The sequence below is a fragment of the Puntigrus tetrazona genome, chromosome 22 (assembly GCF_018831695.1).
Source record: "Puntigrus tetrazona isolate hp1 chromosome 22, ASM1883169v1, whole genome shotgun sequence".
Lineage (NCBI taxonomy): Eukaryota > Metazoa > Chordata > Actinopteri > Cypriniformes > Cyprinidae > Puntigrus > Puntigrus tetrazona.
Window position 1 is genome coordinate 9,123,002 of NC_056720.1, and position 19,343 is coordinate 9,142,344.

The 19,343-nt window shown below is 40.4% G+C and overlaps 1 protein-coding gene across 9 annotated transcripts in view; it reads right to left on the reverse strand.

Moving 5' to 3' along the window:
- Positions 1-19,343, reverse strand: part of nfia (nuclear factor I/A) — a 158,384-nt gene that overhangs the window by 109,454 nt on the left and 29,587 nt on the right. For 5 of the 9 annotated variants that reach the window (XR_006247692.1, XR_006247693.1, XR_006247696.1 and 2 more), the window contains exon 2: positions 13,119-13,647. Coding sequence is in view for 1 of the 9 variants with exons in the window: in XM_043223036.1 (XP_043078971.1) it covers positions 13,119-13,647 (529 nt within the window). In the remaining 8 variants the exon portion in view is untranslated. Of the gene's footprint in view, positions 1-13,118; positions 13,648-17,845; positions 18,867-19,343 lie in introns of those variants that run through there. The other 4 variants (XR_006247694.1, XR_006247695.1, XR_006247698.1 and 1 more) reach the window with 4 other exon arrangements.

Sequence of the window (19,343 nt, forward strand, 5' to 3'; positions counted from 1 at the left end):
CTCGTAAAGAGAAGCCAGAGGAACAAATGTATCTGCTCCCAGTTTCTGGGGTATAAATATTACTGTGGCATTCGCCCCAGAACAACCGCAGCGGTGGGATCGGGAAAAAAGCAAGCGCAAAATTTCAATGCAACAGAAGACAAACACGTTGAGCGATGCTCTCGGCTTTCTGATTGATGAAACATACATGCATGCACGAACACGACCTCGAGCGCTCGGAGGCCTACGCATCGAGAGATGCCATCCAAAAACCAGTTTTTTGGAGCATGCACATCTCAATTTTTTGAGGATTATCTGAACGTGAAGTTTAAGGAGTCAGAGGCACTGTGGTCCTGTCCCATCATTGCGGGGTATGACAGCACGCCAGCAATGAAGGGCTTCGCATATGGTTCGAATCACGAGAACGCTCAAACTTCTTATACATTCCATACTTATCACAGCCAAACCGGCATTTGGTACTAAACAGACAGAACAGCGCTGGGTTTTGTTCTTTTTAGTCTTTTCACATGTTTCACACCCAAGATAAGTTTAAATATAGAAGGCAGAGCTCAACAATAAGGATTTTTGCACTTTTATTTCTTGCAAACTTCAGCATTTGGATGCAATTATTCCTGTCAACATTTCAGCTAGTAAAATGGCAAAGATCTGCTGAAAATGACAGAAAACTTGTAGTTTACTGGTAGTATCAGTAAAAATGTGCTGACAATTATTCAGTAAGCATTCAGTAATGTTTTGTGATTTTCAAGCAAGAATAAAGAAAAAAAAAATAGCACATCTCTCTCTCTCTCGATATATATATATATATATATATATATATATATATATATATATATATATATATATATAGGTCTTGTAAAGTGAAATTAAATAATTTAAAAAATAAGTAATGAAGTAATAGATATTAAATATTAAAACTGAAAAATACTATGTAAAACAAAAAAACTGAGCTAAACAAAAACACAAAACAACATAAAACAAGACAAAAACAACAACAGAACAAAACCTAATGAAGCAAAAATAAAGCAAAAAAAGCTTTTTTAGGTCTTGTAACTAGTATAAAGAACTTTTTTAAAGAATTTTATATATATTTGTAATAATAATTAAAGAGAAAAACAAAACAAGGAATAAAACAAGACAAAAATGCTAAACATGACATGAAACAAGAAAAACAACAACAACAAAGCACCAAAGTTCAGAAACTAGAAAACTAGAAACTAGAAATCTGAACTGCTGGCCCAACTAAAAAAAATCTCTCTTCATTGTTGAACACTGAAAGGTACAAAGAGAAAAAAAGCTAGGCTAGGAAAGGACTATAAATGGTGACTTTCTAGTTGTCTGACAGTCAAAGTAAAACGTTCCACGTTGAATGTGTCATTCGAAATTATGTCATGACGCTCATTTAGTACAAATTATGCTACATCATGTAGAGAAGACGTGTGCGTTTCCTAACGAAGAACACCAGGCCGTTTCTGACGGGCCGCTTTAATTGCGGAGCAGAACAGGGTTGTTAAAATTGCAGATTGCTTTTATCTTGACGAGAGACGCTCAGGATTAGGTCTCTTCAGTCGGCCTGCATTGTTTTGGAAAAGTGATGGTGGGGGGGGTGCAACAAGTTATGCAAATGAGATGTTAATTAGGCAAATGGTGAATTAGAATATACCAGTACAAACCAGCCCATTGGAATGGGAGTGTGGGAATGGGGAGGCCGGGGGAGCCAGCTGTACCCCTCCCTCTTCAATCACCGCCGAACCCCCCCGACTTCACTTGTGCCCTGTGCCTCCCTGCAGGGCACTGACATATTGTGGCTTTTGCCTGAGCGATAGCCTGACGCATAATGTCACCTCGGCCTGACCGATGCTGAAGGGAGAAAAAGGTGTGCACGGAAAAAGACACTTCTTTTCGCTCGACACTAAATCTTCGCCAAAGCTTTAGTGTGCAGCCCTCGCTGGGCCGGCCCCATAGAAACGGGCACTCATGAGGTTATAATGGAACATAAATGAATGAATGGCAATTCACATGCTAATGCGAAAAGAGGAGGAAAAGGAAAGTTTTGTTGTTTTTTCTAATTTTTCGATGTTTCTTGCCCGCTCAACCAGCGTTTTGTTCAATGCAGCTTTCCTGTTTAACTCTTTCGAGGGGATGTGTAAATGCGAATGAAGTGCAAAAGAAACTGAATGGAGGCCTGGCGGCATAAAATGCTAAAAGTACAAAATTCAGTGGTTAAGTAAAAAGTTTAAGTGCGTAAATCAATCAAAAGCTAAGGATGCGACTGAAAAGTGTTCAAACTGTTGAAAACAGCAACGTGCTACTAAAATCTAATTCTTTTTTAGTAGTTCAAATGAAGTTGAAGTGTCTATGTTCAGTTAGGTACGGTTAAGTAAAACTTAACTACATTTGACTGTGAAAATGATTGTGCTACATTTAATTAAGAATACAGTAAAATAACAAAAGCATTTGCATGCGTGTCATAATTAACAGTGTAGTTCATGTATACACTCATTCGTAATATTATTAATAAATATAAATTCAATCAAAATGTCATATTTTTTATATTTACATGCATTTACAGGTATATATTCATATTCATAAAACTTAAACAAGCACAAAATACAGTTGAGATGATCGATAACATGACTATCAAACATTACTGAATACTCAGTTTTATCCATTTGTATCCCTTATCCATACAAAACAAAAAAGTGTTCAATATTAAACATTAAGATTAATTATTTGTAGGTCTGCTTTTATTGTCTTTTATTGTCTTTTCTTCATCCCTGACACCTGCAACCGAGAGAAAACTAAATCTGTTCACTGGCTATCAAAGGCCAAATAGTTCTGTCTGCATCTAGAAACAGAAGAGGCTGATATTTCAGGCTTTAGCTGAACACAACCCTGACAATTCGCTTTTGAGTCCACGTCCCTTTACTACAGTCAGCTCAGCTTCTGAGCAAAGCAAACACTCCTGTTGACATGAAAGTGTGTAAAAAGCGTATGACATATCGACAGCCCTGCCTCCATGCCTGGCGTAGTATCCGGCACCGCATCCAACCAAGTCAGTCTGGGACTCCATCCAAACTCTGACCAACCAAATTACAGACTTCATCTCGACGCTCGCTCCCTTACTGGTCACAGGCTTTTTCATTTAAGCCCTTTCGATGACCTCCTCCTGGCTAATCCAGTAGAGGAAAGCTAAAAGGTCCGTTTTCAGCCTGCAAAACCCGAATAATCGTTTTTTATAAATGCTGGTTTTACGCTCGATTAAACGTTTAGCGGCGTTTAACGTCAAACACCAACAACGCTTCGCACTGCTGACCACACAAACACGAGCGAAGGCGTTTCCGACCTCGGTGCGTCGTAGAGGACACAGCCTTGCGTGGCGTCTGTTTCTGAATTAAAGCATTAGCTTATGCGCCCCACTCCGCTCCGTCTCTTCACTCCCTCCACCCTTGAAAGCATGTGGTGACCCAGGGATGTGTAAAATGGGGTCCAAATGAATTGCTTGGGCACTTGAGCTCCTCTTCCCATTACGGCGCGCTGCCCTACCTGTGTTGAGTCAGCAGCGCGCTCACTCTATCCATCTAATGGACAGCGTTGGAATTTAATTAGCAGGAAGCCGCAGAGCGCCGGCCTGAAGAATCCCCAGGACAGAGGAAACTGTGTGTGTCCTTATGTGTGTGTGTGTGTGTCGGCCACTGACATACAGAGGATGCGACAACAGGACGCTCTCAGGCTTGCGGCTTATTCTGAACAAAGTCTCATTCACAGATAACTGTGCAAAAAAAGCTGTATTTTTAGCGTTATCAAGAGCTGAATTATAGCGGATCATACAAGATAAGGATTTATTACATGTTAGCGTGTCACACTGACAGTTTAGACACCAACCGCTGTAGTCGACCTATCATTCAAAGATTATTGTGAAAAGAAAATCATTATTATTCACGATACAAAAAGGAGAATTAGAGCTGATCGTTCTGAAGGAGGATTGTTGTTTATGGCATGATTTTGAGTGTTTTTAGCATGTTAGCATGCTACTCTGTGAAGACCACAGCTTACAAACCAACTGAGGTGGTCATTATTCACAGGTAATTGTAAAAAAAAAAACTATAACAAAAATGAAATAACAACTGATCACTGTAGGTTAATTCTTGCATATGGCATCATTTTGAGTGTTTTTAGCATGTTAGTATGTTAGTCTGTGAAGATTATTTTACAATCTTCGAGCCAACTGTGGTGCTCACTATATGTATTATTCACGGATAAAAGTTTTTTTTAACACTATCAAAAGGGGAATTGCAGCTGCTTAGTCTAGTCAATTACTTCTAGCTACAATATTTTGAGTATTTTAGCATGTTAGCACAGATAAGTGCAAAAACTATTATTATTTCACAGTCTACACAATGTATTATTCCCAAATAATTGTGAAAAAAGACATGTGCACAGTTGAAACGCCTTTAATAAAAACTCCAGAATTTCACATGAATAGATGTGGCTGAATAGCTTGCTCGGTATCTTCAAATGTTTCTATAATATGTAATTTATGTTTCATCGTATAACTTAATTGTCTGATATAAGGCATGAAAGCACATTTTACAATACCGTGTTTATGTTTCATGACAAGTAAAATCTGTTGCATTAAAGATGCGATTTCAGGTATAATGCAGCTCAAAGGGTAAAATCTATAAAATCTATCTAACAAAAGATATTTAAAAAGTCCTGATTAATGAGATGGCAAAGCAATTCATACAAACATGAGATGATAATAATAAATAGCTATTTATACTTGATTTAAAACAATGAGAAACTCTTGAGCGATAGACAAGAGCCAGTATAACTCCTAATTGCTCATTTTTGCCTGTGTGGTCATGACAGGAGCAGTTGGGCTGGTTACAGTACACAGTTCCTCAGTCTGACTGTTGTCTTATCTCTGTGCGCCTGACTTTGAACCGTACATTGGCTCCTCCCAACCCAACAGTGGGGCAAAGCATGGCCTGCAGCACATGTGAGCTGCAGCCATGAGTGGGAGGCCCATGTCTGGCAGCTCCCACAGGAAGTGCTCCATACCTGTACCATTTCTTAGAATATTGACTTTTATCTGCTGAAATGTGTATTTAACAAGCGTGGCAGACAGCGATAGCCTTTACCACAGATAATGCAATCCTGGTGCTGGGTTTGTTGTGCACTTTTATGTATATACGAGTTCGAAGAAAAATAAAATAAAAAATATATATATATTTTAGATAATAAAGATAGATACAGTACATTTCTTATTTTTTGAACAACAACAAAAATACAATTTCCAACATCTGGGATACAAATGTTCTTTTCAAGACGTGTTACTGAATTTTTTCTTAGATTGTTATTGATTAACGTTAAATTTGAATTTACATTTTTATTCGTTATTAACTACATTTGACCGAATAAACTGCTTAGATGGCTGACTAATATTAAAGTTGCATTAAAACTGCAGTAAAAACACTTAAAAAAATCTAAATTAGTAAAAAATGACTTGAACGCATGACAGACTACAATTTTTTTTCCGTTTTTGTACGAATTATTTATGTCTGAAACTCAAAACCTGTCTGCCTAACAACATCACATAAAAGGTGGTAAAATCACTGTAACGCACCGAGTAAGACCACAGCCAACAGGTGGCATTGCGATTTAAACCCTCCACTTAACAACAGATGCCTTCAGCTACCGCTGGCCCATTAATAACGCTGTGAACTTCGACTAGCACCGACAAAAGAATCTCTAAACAATATTCTGGATTTCACAACACAGCGCCACATTCTCCCGCGCCAGCTGTTTCCCAACTGTGAAGTAACACAAACCCCAGGAGCGGGAGGTTTCCCAGCGCCGACGCACCAGACCGGAGCTCATCACTGGGAACGTAAAACAAAAAGTGAGGAGGGAGGGGCGAGGAACGCAACTTGCGGTTAGGGGGGACTCATTCAAACACGTATGCGATGAGAGGGACGGTCCTATTCTTTTTTCAAATCGAACCAATTAGCTTGGTCGCACAGCTCCCCGTTCCCAGATGGTTCACAGCTAATCAAGTGGTGCTTTTGTTTTGTCTGTGAAAACAGTTTTGGAAGTGTGGGTGAATACGCGCTTCGTGATCAATTTAACGAGTCTCTGCGATCCCTCGTCGGTGCGAAAACAAAAACTTCTGTGTTAGTGTAATTCAGATGCATGACTAATGGATCGATGCCCCTAAAACTCTTTCTTAATGAGTGATACTCGCTCATACGGCGAGTCCAGGAGCGACTAGACGGAAGGGAATGATTTAGAGATCCTGCTCTAATCACTGCTAATTAAACAGTATCTTTAGTATTCGACTGAAGACAAATCATTTCAAGTGCATTATTTAAATCGCCAAACACATGGTGGCGGCAAAAATATCTTGGGCCTGGGAGTCAAAGGACTGCTCCCTAATGAAAGGGGCAGGTTGGAGGTTAAAATTTGTGACATTCTTTCATTACGGCATTTGAATTCCCTCCAAATATGATCATTCGTGAGCCCCTAAAAGAACGATGTTTACATTCTCTCTAAATCCAAAGCAGGCTAATTGGGAGTGCGTTCGGAGGTTTTTTCTTCTGAAGGGGCGCCGCAAAAATAAGGAACAGAATCGTGCCAGAACTCGGGGTCTGGCTAGGAGTGTGCCATAGCCTTATTATCTTTATTTGCTTATTTATTTATATTTCTGCAAAGCAGACAGATGGAGGGACCGAGGGCAGTTCTGGGGATAAATAGTTCAATAATTTAAAGTCAATTCCATACTTAGCCCAACACCCTCCCCCTGCATTCAATAATTAAAAACAACATCTGACGATTTGAACGCAAAAAAACACAACAAATACCAAACATAACCTTACATAGAGAGCATAGGCCTTGTTGGCAAATGTGTTGTAATTCTAAGAAAAATACTAGAAAGTTTTTTTTATATATATATATATATATATATATATATATATATATATATATATATATATATATATATATATATATATATATATATAAATACACAGAGAGAGATCTTGGCAAACTTTAAAAAAGTTCTCCAAAGTATATCTTCAGAAATATTTCTACATATTAGGTTCTTCTATGCTAATTCAACTGACAAATGCTATCTAGCACACCTCAAAAAAAACAACAAATACATAAATATATCATACTAGTGTGCAGGGCACAATGATGTTACAATTATAAATAATACTAAATATGAAAACTTTTCAAAAACTCAAACCCCCTAAAATATTGCTGCAGCTGCTATCACTACCACTAATTATAATCATAATAACTGACTATTTTTCATTATTAATTATTATTACCATCCTCATAATATATATTCGTTCAATATTCGTAATGTATACTATGCTTTTATCGTTGAGGTTTAAGTACATTTAAAAACATTAGTTATCAGGTGCTTTTATTGCTACATTTTTACTTGTCGAAGATTGCAACATCAGCCTCGATTTCCATTTCTAAACCTACCCCTTCAAAAGCTTCCCTTTATAAAAAGTCCAAATATTGATTGATCACATCATGCAATATCCAGAAATACCACAAATATTGCACCGAAAAGCATACTTGACACCAAAAGTTAGTTAAATACTCCAGTGTAATCTTCAAATCCACTAGTACTCCGCTAATATCCCTAATCCAAATATAATGTAATGAAATTCCATGAAAACAGGGATTTTGCACGACTAGCACATGTCAGTCACAGTCCAAATCTGTGCATTGCTCAGCAGCAGATGGGCATAACGGGTATTGGGACAGACAAGCAATTGAGGTAACATATTCCCTTTAACACAGACACGCATAAAATCCCAGAAACACGCACACAGCAACGACATGAGAGGATCCTGTACGGCAACACAGCCCCAGCCTTTCTTCTATATTTTACCAGCCATACGGTAGTTTATTTTCCACTTCTTTTACCATCTGTAGCAACTTTCCCCCACAGACACTCACAGCTGTCCTGTTTCATGTCTGCGCTCTCCTTTATATTCCGGCGTACAATGCCGCCCCGTGCCTCAATCACTGGGCCCGCATTCTTTTCTTGGCAGTGGGAGTGGGCCTTTCATGATACCAGGGCGCCAGCTATGGCAAACAGTAGAATTGGTGTTTAGGAAACGGTTTTGGGGACACAAAGCCTGCTGGTTTGTGAGATCCAGACGTGTGTTGCTCAACACTGCAAACACAGCGATCAATAAGCAGTGACGTACCGATCGGCCACTATAATGCAGATCAATCTCCACGTGATGAGGAGCCAGTTTGAGCACAGATTTAGTGCTGAAGCAGACTCTGTCTGTCAGTTTAAACCCAGTTTAAGAGGCTTTTGCTTGCTGGGATACATTTTACGACATTTGAAGTCGAACTGACATTTCTGGCTTCTATTGTAACCAATAACTGTAAAGGTCTTTTGCCTTTGTTAAAAGCAGCTTGTTAAACGCAAGATCTTAATTCAGATGCGTTGCGCAGAGCCTAGTTGACAAATTTACAGTGTTGTTCTTGAGTAATAACGAAAAAAAAACACGTTTTCCTGTCTGCTCACCATTCAAATGAAGTCCTCATCAAGACCTAATACAATCAAAGTCTCTCCCGGCAAAGGCCTCGCAATGCCTCGTTTGCTGCCGGCTGGGGCTTAAGACAATGGCACTCTTGTTGAATGGCATGCGCGCACAAAGGCTCCATTCTCAGAAGTTAGCCAAAGTTGCTGTTCTGTAATGAACGAGATGTCTGCTCTCGGGAAGTCTAAAACAGGCTGATCCGTTACCGTTCCCCAACGCGGCTAAGCTCGCTGTGAGCCATGAGTTCTCAAAAAACGTGGATGAAACTCGCAGTAACAAACAACAAATCCCGATCATTTGTTTAAAGCAGCCTTTTCTACTAACACTGGATGGTCAAACTCTAACATGGTGTGCAAAGATTGCGTTGAAAACTTTCGCAATTGGCTTAAAGGGATAGCTCGCCCGAAAATTATAATCCTAGATGTATATGACTTTTTTCTTTCAGATGAATAAAATCAGAGTTGTATTTCTGAAGCCCAATAAAGTGCATCCATCCATTATATATTTAACTATTATTACTATTCTAATCTTTCTTGTCATTCTAAAGTTATGCGCATCCTCAAACATTCGTGTGTTCGTTTAGTAAGAGAGGGTAACTTGACAATATAAACACATTTTAAGATATTTAAATCCAAAGTACCCGCAAAAAAGTGAGTATTCCATACGGGCCTACTTAACACATTCCTGCACAGCAAAGTCATCTGTAGCAACTCCAACACAAGAAGCATTAAATAAATGTGTGAATAAAGGAGGATAAAAATAAAAATAGCCGAGCTCCCATCACGGGGCCCATTTCTCTCTCAGTGGCCGTGCGCTGGGACGACTGAGGAGTTAATACAAAACTAATTAGCAAAAATTGACTGGTGCCAACCCCCCTCGTTCCTTTTCCTGCCTCACTACGCAGGGGGACAGCGGTAAGCCCAGAGCACAAGCGTACCGCTCACGCCGGCTCTAGATTACTGCCCACTGCCTCGGCGCTCGAAACCCTTCACCGCGCTCCCCGGGCCGTGGTTATGTCAGCGAGGAAATGGAGTGTGATGAGCTGCATTTTAAACGAATTGTCGTAAAAGAAAGAAACGCAATCGTTTTTGAACCGCAACAAGAAAGCGATGCATTAATGCACGTTTGAGACCCTACATTGGGCGCCAACTAACGTGGTCCAAATCTGCGAGGAAAGATCGGCGCTGACAATGCACATTAAACGGATTACACGAATTTGCCTCGCAATCAGGTTTAGGAGAAATTCACCCACTAAAGGCAAGTGGCTGTGCAACAAAACATCTTACAGTGTTTCCCCGTCCCAGAACCATCTGCTTGGTATAATCCAATCACATTGCAGCAGGAAAAAAAATGGTTCAAAAGGAGGTCAAATGCAATGATATTAAAACTGACTCTGCTGCATCCTATCATTGGATCCGAGCTGGTCCTTCAGCACTGGGTCCGTGCCAAAAGCGAGACAACTTGTTGCGCGATGTATTTTTATGAATGGCCGACAACCTCGTTTTTAATGAATGGTACTGTGTGAAAGAGCACAGTGGCATGGTCATTGTTGCAGTAACAGGGCCGGTCGGTGGGATTTAGCGAGCAGAAAGCAGGGGAGGATGGGTGCGAGGGGGTGGGGAGGTCCCAGCCCACAATGTGTACTGCAGTAACCACAACAAAGGCTGTGGTTTATCCCACAATCGCCTTAAATAGATCCAAATTATTGTTATTCCTCAGCCTGTGGAAAGGAAGAGGAATATAAAACGGCTGTAACACAAGATGTGCTAAAAGTCAGCCTGAAGTTATCAGCGGATTCGGTTACTGGCGTAAAAAAAAAGAAAAAAAAAAAGTAGTTCTACGAATCGACGGCTTGCTGTAGCCTTTGACCGGCTTTTGCAAAAACTTTCAGCCAGCCTTCCTAGAACTTAATACGAATTTACCAAAACTTATGACAGGGAGCCTCGTGCATGCGTCATCAAAGCTAACTAGTTTTGAAAGACACACTGTACAGTAAATCTGTTTAAGAGCTCACATGGAAGTGGGTCAGACGTCTTTACAAACATTACACACGCAAATGGTTTGTTCGAAGCGGCTCCAGGTCAATTAAGGTAAGTCCAATATAAATATCTATCAGCCTGGCTGGAAATGTACACATGGGCCCGGTTGAGCATTTGTTATCTATCCACAACAGCGGTATCCTTCCATTGTGTAGCGAGTCTGAAAACACTGCAATGAGACACAACTACAGTTCACAACAAGTGAAATTGCATTTAGTTGATATGTATGATGACAGGAACTTCAAAGAATTCTAATTGATTATTCCATCTTATCAATGCATCGTTTTAATTTTATACGACAGCACAATATCCTTTTTTCCGCGCAAGTAATAATTTAGACTTGAACTTGAATGTGAACTAAATCTTACATCTAGGAGAAATTTTGGATGGTTTTAAAAATGTAAATATTTATAAAGAGCACTCAGTCTTAAACGTAATATACCTACGATTTGGCAAACAAACTGGCTTATTTTCACGTACTTAAAAGGAAACAGTCATTGGTGTGATGTCAGTATGGGTATCAATGGCTATTAGACCCTTTCGGCTGATTTAAACGGCACACTACTCTGTGGTCCAAACAAAACCACCTGTTTTAACAGGAGGTCAAGGGGGCAACCCAAAACCAAAGCTTGCCCTTCGCTTGACTGGCTGCTAATGGGAGTGGATGTTTATCTAGGAGGTCAAATGCCTCGTAGATGGGGTCGCGACCCTAACATCTTAAGCCGTGACCTCTCCCACGTGTGGAGTGCTCCTGTCGTAAATTAGCCACGGTTACGCTTCCTCAGGCCTCAGTGAACACCATATTTGTGTCTTTTTCTAGTTCTCATGTTACTTTCTGTTAAGAGATTTACGGCATCTGACTAAAATTATGAACTGTTTGCCTGCTAAGAATTGCTTTTTTCAATACATGTTTTAAGAAACACATTTTAAAAATACTGGTAAAAGCGTAGAAGTACAAACTGGAACTTTAACACATTTTATATGTTTTTTTTAATAACTATTAAATAGAATAAGCAAAATATTAACAAAATGTGACATTTTTATAAGTGCAAATTAAATGTTTGTGAAAATGTTAAAGTAATATTTAAAAGATAGAGAAGAAGAAACAAACTTATAATTTATATTATAAATATATTGAACAATATTGAAAATCTAAAATTTAAGAAAATAAAACATAAGAAAATAAAATTAACATTACTGAAAAAATATTGATTCAAACTAACTCGCATAAAATATTGGTGGTAAAAAATGCTAATTGCACCAAAAATACAAACTGAGAAGCTTATTTCCATTGTTCCTCAAGTATATCTGAGTTTCTGTTTACCTAGATTGAATTGAAACCTCTCTTAAAGCAATTTTCCCTAATATTGATAGGTAGCCGTATTATTGTCCAGATGAAGTGGGTGTGTTTGCTGGCCTGCACCCCTTTGCCCTGGCAAGACTGTGGGATAAATTTAATTACTGACTTTAGCTCCTCTCAGAAGCCCCACTTTCGCCATCTGTGTATGAGGTCAGGCTCTCTTCAGATGGCTTTTAATCAAGGGGGCTCCAGCAATGCTCCACTGCTTTAAATAAGACAGAGGAAGAAACCTGATCGGCACGAATGCAGGTCAGAGACGAGGAAAGAGAGAGAGAGACTCCTGCGTCTTTCTTCCTCTTGTTCTCTCGCTGACGTTTCTTATTCACCGTCGAATCAAAAAGAAACGGTAACTTCGGCGATTAGGATGTTAGCAGGACGCTCCCCACTGAATAGGCTTTCAGAACATCAAAACTAAGGATTTCGTCAGGCCGCGGGGAAACGCGTTTCAGCGACGGTGTCGTGCTTATCCTCACAAAAAGCTCAAAGGCTCCGGGCCTTTGTGTTCCCAGCAAGTCAAAGTAATTCACACGCTCCCGTTTTGCAACCTGCCGTCTGCCAGATAGCCCGGTTTTCCTACGCGGCGCTAAAGCTCACGTTTTACGGCTTTATCTCCGCCGTCTTCGGGTTACACTGTGTTTTCGCTCTTTTATCGGTACCTCATCAAAGTGCTAGTCCGCACGGAACGGCGGAAACATGCTCTGCCAGCTCGCTCCCTGCCACAATTTGCGCACGAGAGGAAACGATTGTAATTAAGGTGCTCAGTTAGCCTCACGAAACAAAGTGTGCTACTTGTCTTCCAAGTGAAAGCTTGTGTTTGTGTTTGCTGTCAGCGCAAGACGAATCCCCTGCCGCCTTCTGCCAATTAACAGTCGCTCCGTCAAGTATTTGCGACGGACTTTTCCGCGTTAGCTTCTTGTGCTTAGCAATTAGCAAAAAAATTCACTCTCGCTTAGCTAAAATCTGCGTTTTTTGTTTTTTTTTTTAGGAGCGGCGGATTCGTTTCGAATTGAATCCGACGCTGATTTTTGATGGATCGTAAAGCCATAAAATCCTAAAGTCGCAATCCATCGCGATAAACGGCATTACACATTTTGTCATTTGCATACGTCGAACAGATTTACTCAATTCAAAAACGGGACTTACCTGCATGCACAAAGTAGGCCAAGTACAGGTCGAGCTCCTTTACGGAAACTCCTATGTGGTGCGGCTGAACGCACAGCCCCGGGTTCGAGCACTGCGGAGACTTAACCAGCCTTTCGCCATCAGTACTTTCAAGCGGAATACCTTTGAATAAAATCACCATGACCAGGTCCAAGCGCCACACTTTGTCCGCCTGACGCAGGCAGTCGATTCTCCTCATCTTGCCCTTCTGGTCGGGGTTGGAGAGCACGCAGCAAGGGGGCTTCTTCCCGGTGACAGTGAGCACAAAATCCTCGCGGAACTCCGGCCGGATGTCCTTGCGGAGTTTGGCCAGCAGCCGCGATGCCCACTTCTGCTTGACCTCCGGCTTCTCGCTGAGCAGCTCGTCCTTTACGGCTCGCTCCTCTTCCTTAGACATGCGCTTCTCGTGCTTCTTGAAGTATTTTCTCTTGCGGGCCTGCAAGTTGAACCAAGTGTAGGCAAACGCTCTCACATGGGGCAGCAGTGCTTCAATGAAAGGATGGAATTCATCCTGCGAAGAAGGATAAGGGAGTGGAAATTAGTCTTTTAGAAACATCCTTAAAAAGCATAACTACAGAAAATGTTTTTTTATGTAACTTTAACCAGCTAACTAGTAAAAAAAAAATTCACAGCAGACATCATGAAAGCGAAACATGCACGTCTACATAAAATCCCATTTGATTGTTTTGAAAAACGGCCCTCAACAGCAGGACTGTGTCTGTGAACCGAGCAGGGCAGTGTGTGTGTGTGTGTGTGTGTGTGTGTGTAAGTGTGTGTGTGTGTGAAGCTCGTCTAGGACATATCTTGGCTCTCTGGCAAGAATGCTGGTCTGTAGGGGTCTGCCAGGGCCGAGAAAAAGCAACAACCGACCAGGAAAATTGGAGTGGCTATTTTTATCTGTTCTCCATAAAAATGCACACACGATTCCAAAAAACCGAGCTACTTCATTCGCTATCAGCGAGGAGTGTGTTGTTTTCACACAGTGTGTGAGGGGCAGATTGTGCCGGCTTTTGGGATCCTTCACCTGCCGCTGGTGCACAACCTGGCAGAAAATCAATTTTTAAAATATAACGACAAAAAGATCAGCGAAATATCGGCAGCGGCGTTAAAACATCTTTTTGTGCGTGATCAAAACTCCTCTTTCCGGGGGATACATTCACGCAGAGATTTGTTTTGCTTTTTTTAATCTACAATATAATATTTACATAACACTGCTGAAATGCAGTTTTTAGGAAAGCTGCATAATGCAATAACAGTTTTTTATTATACAAACTACAAGCATTTTTAATATTGTACGTGTGCTTGATTATTAAAATAATAAATACATGCTTTTCTGTATTTGTAGGCCTGCATGTCCATTTCTTTATTGCCTTAAAAAAAAAAAAACAACACGCGCTAATAACTGGGCAAATAAATAACGTGCGGTTCCAATATGAAATAATTTGGGATTTTACACAGAAAATAACTCAGGGTTTTTATTACATAGAGAGAATAATGGCAGACTGCCAATCACTAGAATAACATTTCCACAAACAGCAATAGCCCTGCATCGTGTCCCAAAACCGACCGTGCGAGAGCACGAGAGGGCTGCCAGCAAGCAAGCAAAGTGCACTATGTGCTGAGCGCAGATTTCATTTGAATAAGCACAGATATGAATATAACGCGCTGGGCCTCGGACCGCTGCCTTTAGAAATTCAACAATTAATTCGGCGTAATTTAGGAGCGTTAATTAAATTATTTTCTCAGGCCAATTTCAAGCACTGCTGATAATGTTTGTTTCATAATTAAAAATAATCACAATATGCCATCGAGCAAAAAATAAATAAATATTTTTCACAAAAAAAAATTATATATAAATACGTATATTTATGATTGAAATAAATGCAGTGCTTGTGTTATCTTACTAATTACGACAACAGCAGACTTCCTATAGATACATATTGCCATATCTCTTTTGTTACACCACAGGAAATCAAGGATTTGCATAAGCATATATCATTATTATAGTGTGTGTGTGTGTGTGTCTCCTGTGAGAACGTATATGTTTAATCATATTGTTTCCTTCCTGTCTTGTACAAGAATCAAACTCTCTTGCCTCCGAGGTATAAAAACTGTATTGTTTCATCCTGCATTTAAAAGAGTGAATGAATTCCCTTATCTTCCTTCCCTGACTCTCCAAGTAACTTAATCCAAATTCTGTGAAATATTGTTCCTCAATTACCGATATCATCTATTGCTGTGGCTTTTTATGCACGTATATTATGTGCTTTTTATTTGAAATTTAAAAAAAAAAAGAGGAACTGTTGCGGACTTGTCTACATTCAGGCTTCTTGTAAAATTGCTTGGAGAAAATAAATCAATATGGAAAATCTCCAGACGAGAATCGAGCTCTCTACTGTAAAAACACGATGTTAACTTTCAGCAGTTTTCTAGCGATGGTTCTAAACAAAACAAGCGATTGCTAGAATAATTTGGCGGATGATACACAACACGGCGTAATTTAACATGCAAATTATAATTACGAGAGCATCCAGAAAGCTTGTTTTCCTCTTTTGTTATAATTCTAGCAATTCATGAAAACCAAATTCTACATGCTCGCTGCGGCAGAACAAACAGCTCTTCGCGTTTCGGAGCGTGCCTGAGTGTCAATATAGGGTCTGGTTAGCATGTCAGGTTTTTCCAGACTCCTAAAGTGTTTCAAGCTGAACCTCGCTGTCCTATAGGAAGGCCTCAGCGGGGAACAATAGTGCCTCGTGGCCAAAAGAGACAAGAGAGTTTTAACACATGCAAAAATATTACAAAAAAAAAAAAAAAAACAGATAATGGGGAAGCAGAGTTTACTAATAACGTTAACACGCTGAAAGGTGCTTAAGAAACCAATGCAGGGCAAATGCATGTTTACTAAAATATGTGAAAGAGCTGAAAATGCGTTATTTGGATTTTAAGGTTTTTCATGTAAAAATGAAGGCTGTGTACAGACTCTGAAGACTATTTGAGTCCTTAAAATACGACACACACACACACACACACACACAGAGAGAGGGAAAATAGACCTCATACTGCCTTAACACCGCAACAGAGAGGAAATCAATTGCCCGTCTCAATTATCTTCAACGCGACTATGATTTTTAGACGTTTAATAATATCGCTGTCGAATTACTTATTTAAAAGAAAGGAAACAGTGCTAGCATTTTCTTTTTTAACATTATAAGCTGTTTTTTCACTGAGCGCATTATTGTTCTAAATTCTGAGTGTGGCTCATTTTTAATAAGCCCCTGTTTTTTTAGCAACACATAAGTAAATGAAACACGTTAGAATTCTTAATGCCAGGTTTCGGGTGATAATGCTTCACATTTACCGTGATTGAAAAATTACCAAAAGCTTCCCCACGGTTTGTGAAACAAGTTTAGCGAACTCATTCAAAAGTCGCACTTTATCCAGTCGATTCAAAGTTTGAGAACTTTCTTAGCTCGTCTTTCTCCGCACATTACACGTAATTCCTATTTTTTTTTCTCTCGCATGAATCCTTTCCACTATCTCCAAACACACTGTACCTAACACGGCCAAAAGAACGTCCCTATACGCAACACAATACCGAGGCCTTCTTCTTTGTTTTGTGCATGCAATAAAAAGCATTTAACCAAACAGTTTAAAATCACATCAAGACTATAACGCTACAGCTTTTCCAGACCTGTCACCTCACTTCACCTGCCACCATGAGTCACACAATGAGTGTGTGTGTGTGTGTGTTTAAACCTCCTTTAACACTCTCAGTTGCTGTCCAACGTTAGTTTTATTTTGTGTTAATTACAAAAAGTACCACAAACAACAAACAACACTGTGTGTATGTGTGTGTATATATATAATAAACTAAGCTATCAAGCATGACAGCTTCTCAACTTTTAACAGTTTTAAAAAAAACTTACTTAACTCATCAATATTATAGAGCTGAAGCCAAACATCTAAAATATAGACACATTCAAGCTTGCAAAAATCTAAATCAAAGTTTGTGCTGCCTTGAAGAAAACGTCTCATGTAAACAGAAGAAAAGCTTTTTATTGCCGGCAGCTGGTCCAAACTAAGTTAATACAGAGAACGGCATAGCTGCTTTGATATTTAATAACAAAATACAGGCAAATACGACCGTGCTGATAACAAAATGTGCGTTTAAAGGCGAAAACGTTTCTGCGACGTTTTAAAGTCCAAACTCAAAACGGCTTGGAGTCGCGCGGTAGCAGTCGTGCAAAGAGTTTTTATTTTGCGTTTCGCAAGTTGTGGCGCTTTAAAGGAGCCGGAGTGCCACGCCGAGGACCCCGCGATCTTTAAATAGCCGAGTTAGAAAAGGTTTCGCTGAATAACTTTATTTTAAAGAGTGCACGCGGACGAAACGTGCGCAGCGTTGACTCGATGTAACGTTTTCTTTCGTGCACAGCGCTCGACTCGCTAAATATCAACGTCCGTGCCCGTGCAAAAAAAGCGGCCAGAATAAAATACAACCGTATATAAATGCACAAGAAACATTAACGTGTGTAAGGTGGGCGCCATCCGCCATGTGGTAGTTCGGTTGGCTCTGTCAGAGCAGAAATGCCTTAGTGCACACTAAGTTACTTGTCTTATGCAAAGGTTAGTCCCTATCCGCGATGTCCCGGCCAAAGACACCGCTCGAACGCAACAAACAAGAGTTAATAATAGACGAAAATGTCACTTACCTGTGTTAGGCATAGCGGAGAATACATATCTGTCGGTTTTAACTCTTGAATTGGCGATGTATATGTTGTGTGTGTGTGTGCGTGTGTGCGAGTGAGGGTGTGTATGTGCGAATGTATGGGGTGTGTATGTATATGTGTGTATGAAAAGAGAAAAAAAGAGAGACAGAGAAGAAGGGAGAGAGGGAAAATAAAGCCTTGCTTCTTGCTTTCACATTTCCAACTCTGCGAAGTGCGCGCGACGCTTCAGCGCTCCATAGAGCTGAACTTTAACCCCGCCTCGAGTTACACACATCTACTGTACTGTACTGTTAAAGCCGTATATCCAAACTTTCGGCATTATCATCAAGCGCAGCCTTAGAGAAAAGTCCCGTCGACGGACGGCTGGAAGGAAGTACGCGGAGATTTCACAGAGCCATGAGTCAAACTGTGGCGATGAAGCGCCGAGAGGAGCGATTATTTCATCTTGCGGTCATCTGAATAGAAAAAAACGATAGAAAAAGTCGTCCGGACGCGTTACAAAACTCGCGTTTGATTCATTCTTCGCTGTCTCTTATAGCGCCGCGCCGCGCTCTTGCATCCGCCGTGAGGCATGTGGCGGTGCGAAGCAAAACTGAGGCGGATTTACGAGCAGCGAGCAGGGCTCGGCACGCTTAGGAAGATTGTAATATCCTTAAAACCCCCTGTTGCAAAAGCTGCCACTTGTGTCGCGGTTAGTTTCGACCTGAGAGAGGGGGAGAGAGAGAGAGAGAGAAAGGCAGAGGGGGAAAAAAAAGTGAAGCAAGCGCACGACTCGAGTCCGCCGAGACGAAGCTCCCGTTCACTTTTGCCGTTCAAACTCTTGGGCTCTTCCATCAGCACAGCGCCCTCAATATCGGCGCGAGAGCCATGCACATGCGGGACGAGGGAAATGTGCACTCCCAGTGCCGTCGTGCACCAAGTATTGCAATGCAGAAAGTGCTATCGTCAATTTAACCCGCGTCTTTTAGCGCGCAGTGCACCTAATTTTGACGGTTTTCCTCTCGTTTTAATTTTGCACAAAAAAAAAAAAAAAAATAATAAAGGAGCGGGCTACTTTTGAGATATAAGCGTTCGGGAAAATAAGCGTATTGCATTCGCTGCCTTCAGTAGGTTAGCGTGCCGTTCAGTAAAGGGCTACGGTCATTTCTGATTTTACAAATCAGCATTAAATATAATGCAGCTCCTTTAGAAACGGCGTAGGTGCTGCTGTGCTTCTATGTGCACAATGCATTTAAACGCTTAATCAAACGTGTTAATATTTAACAAGTAAGCAAAAAAACACACTGGTTGTAAAACTAAATTCTGTGCATCTTTAAATAGCTTTGTATTGTAAACAACCAGTCGGCTGATTGAACGAGTGCACGAGGGTTAATCGCAACGTGGCTTAGCAATTCTTGCTTCTTTTCGAGAAAACACGCGAGATTCATATTTACTCTTAATTATTTGTGTGCCCAACTGAAAGAACCAGTTCAAAAGAGTC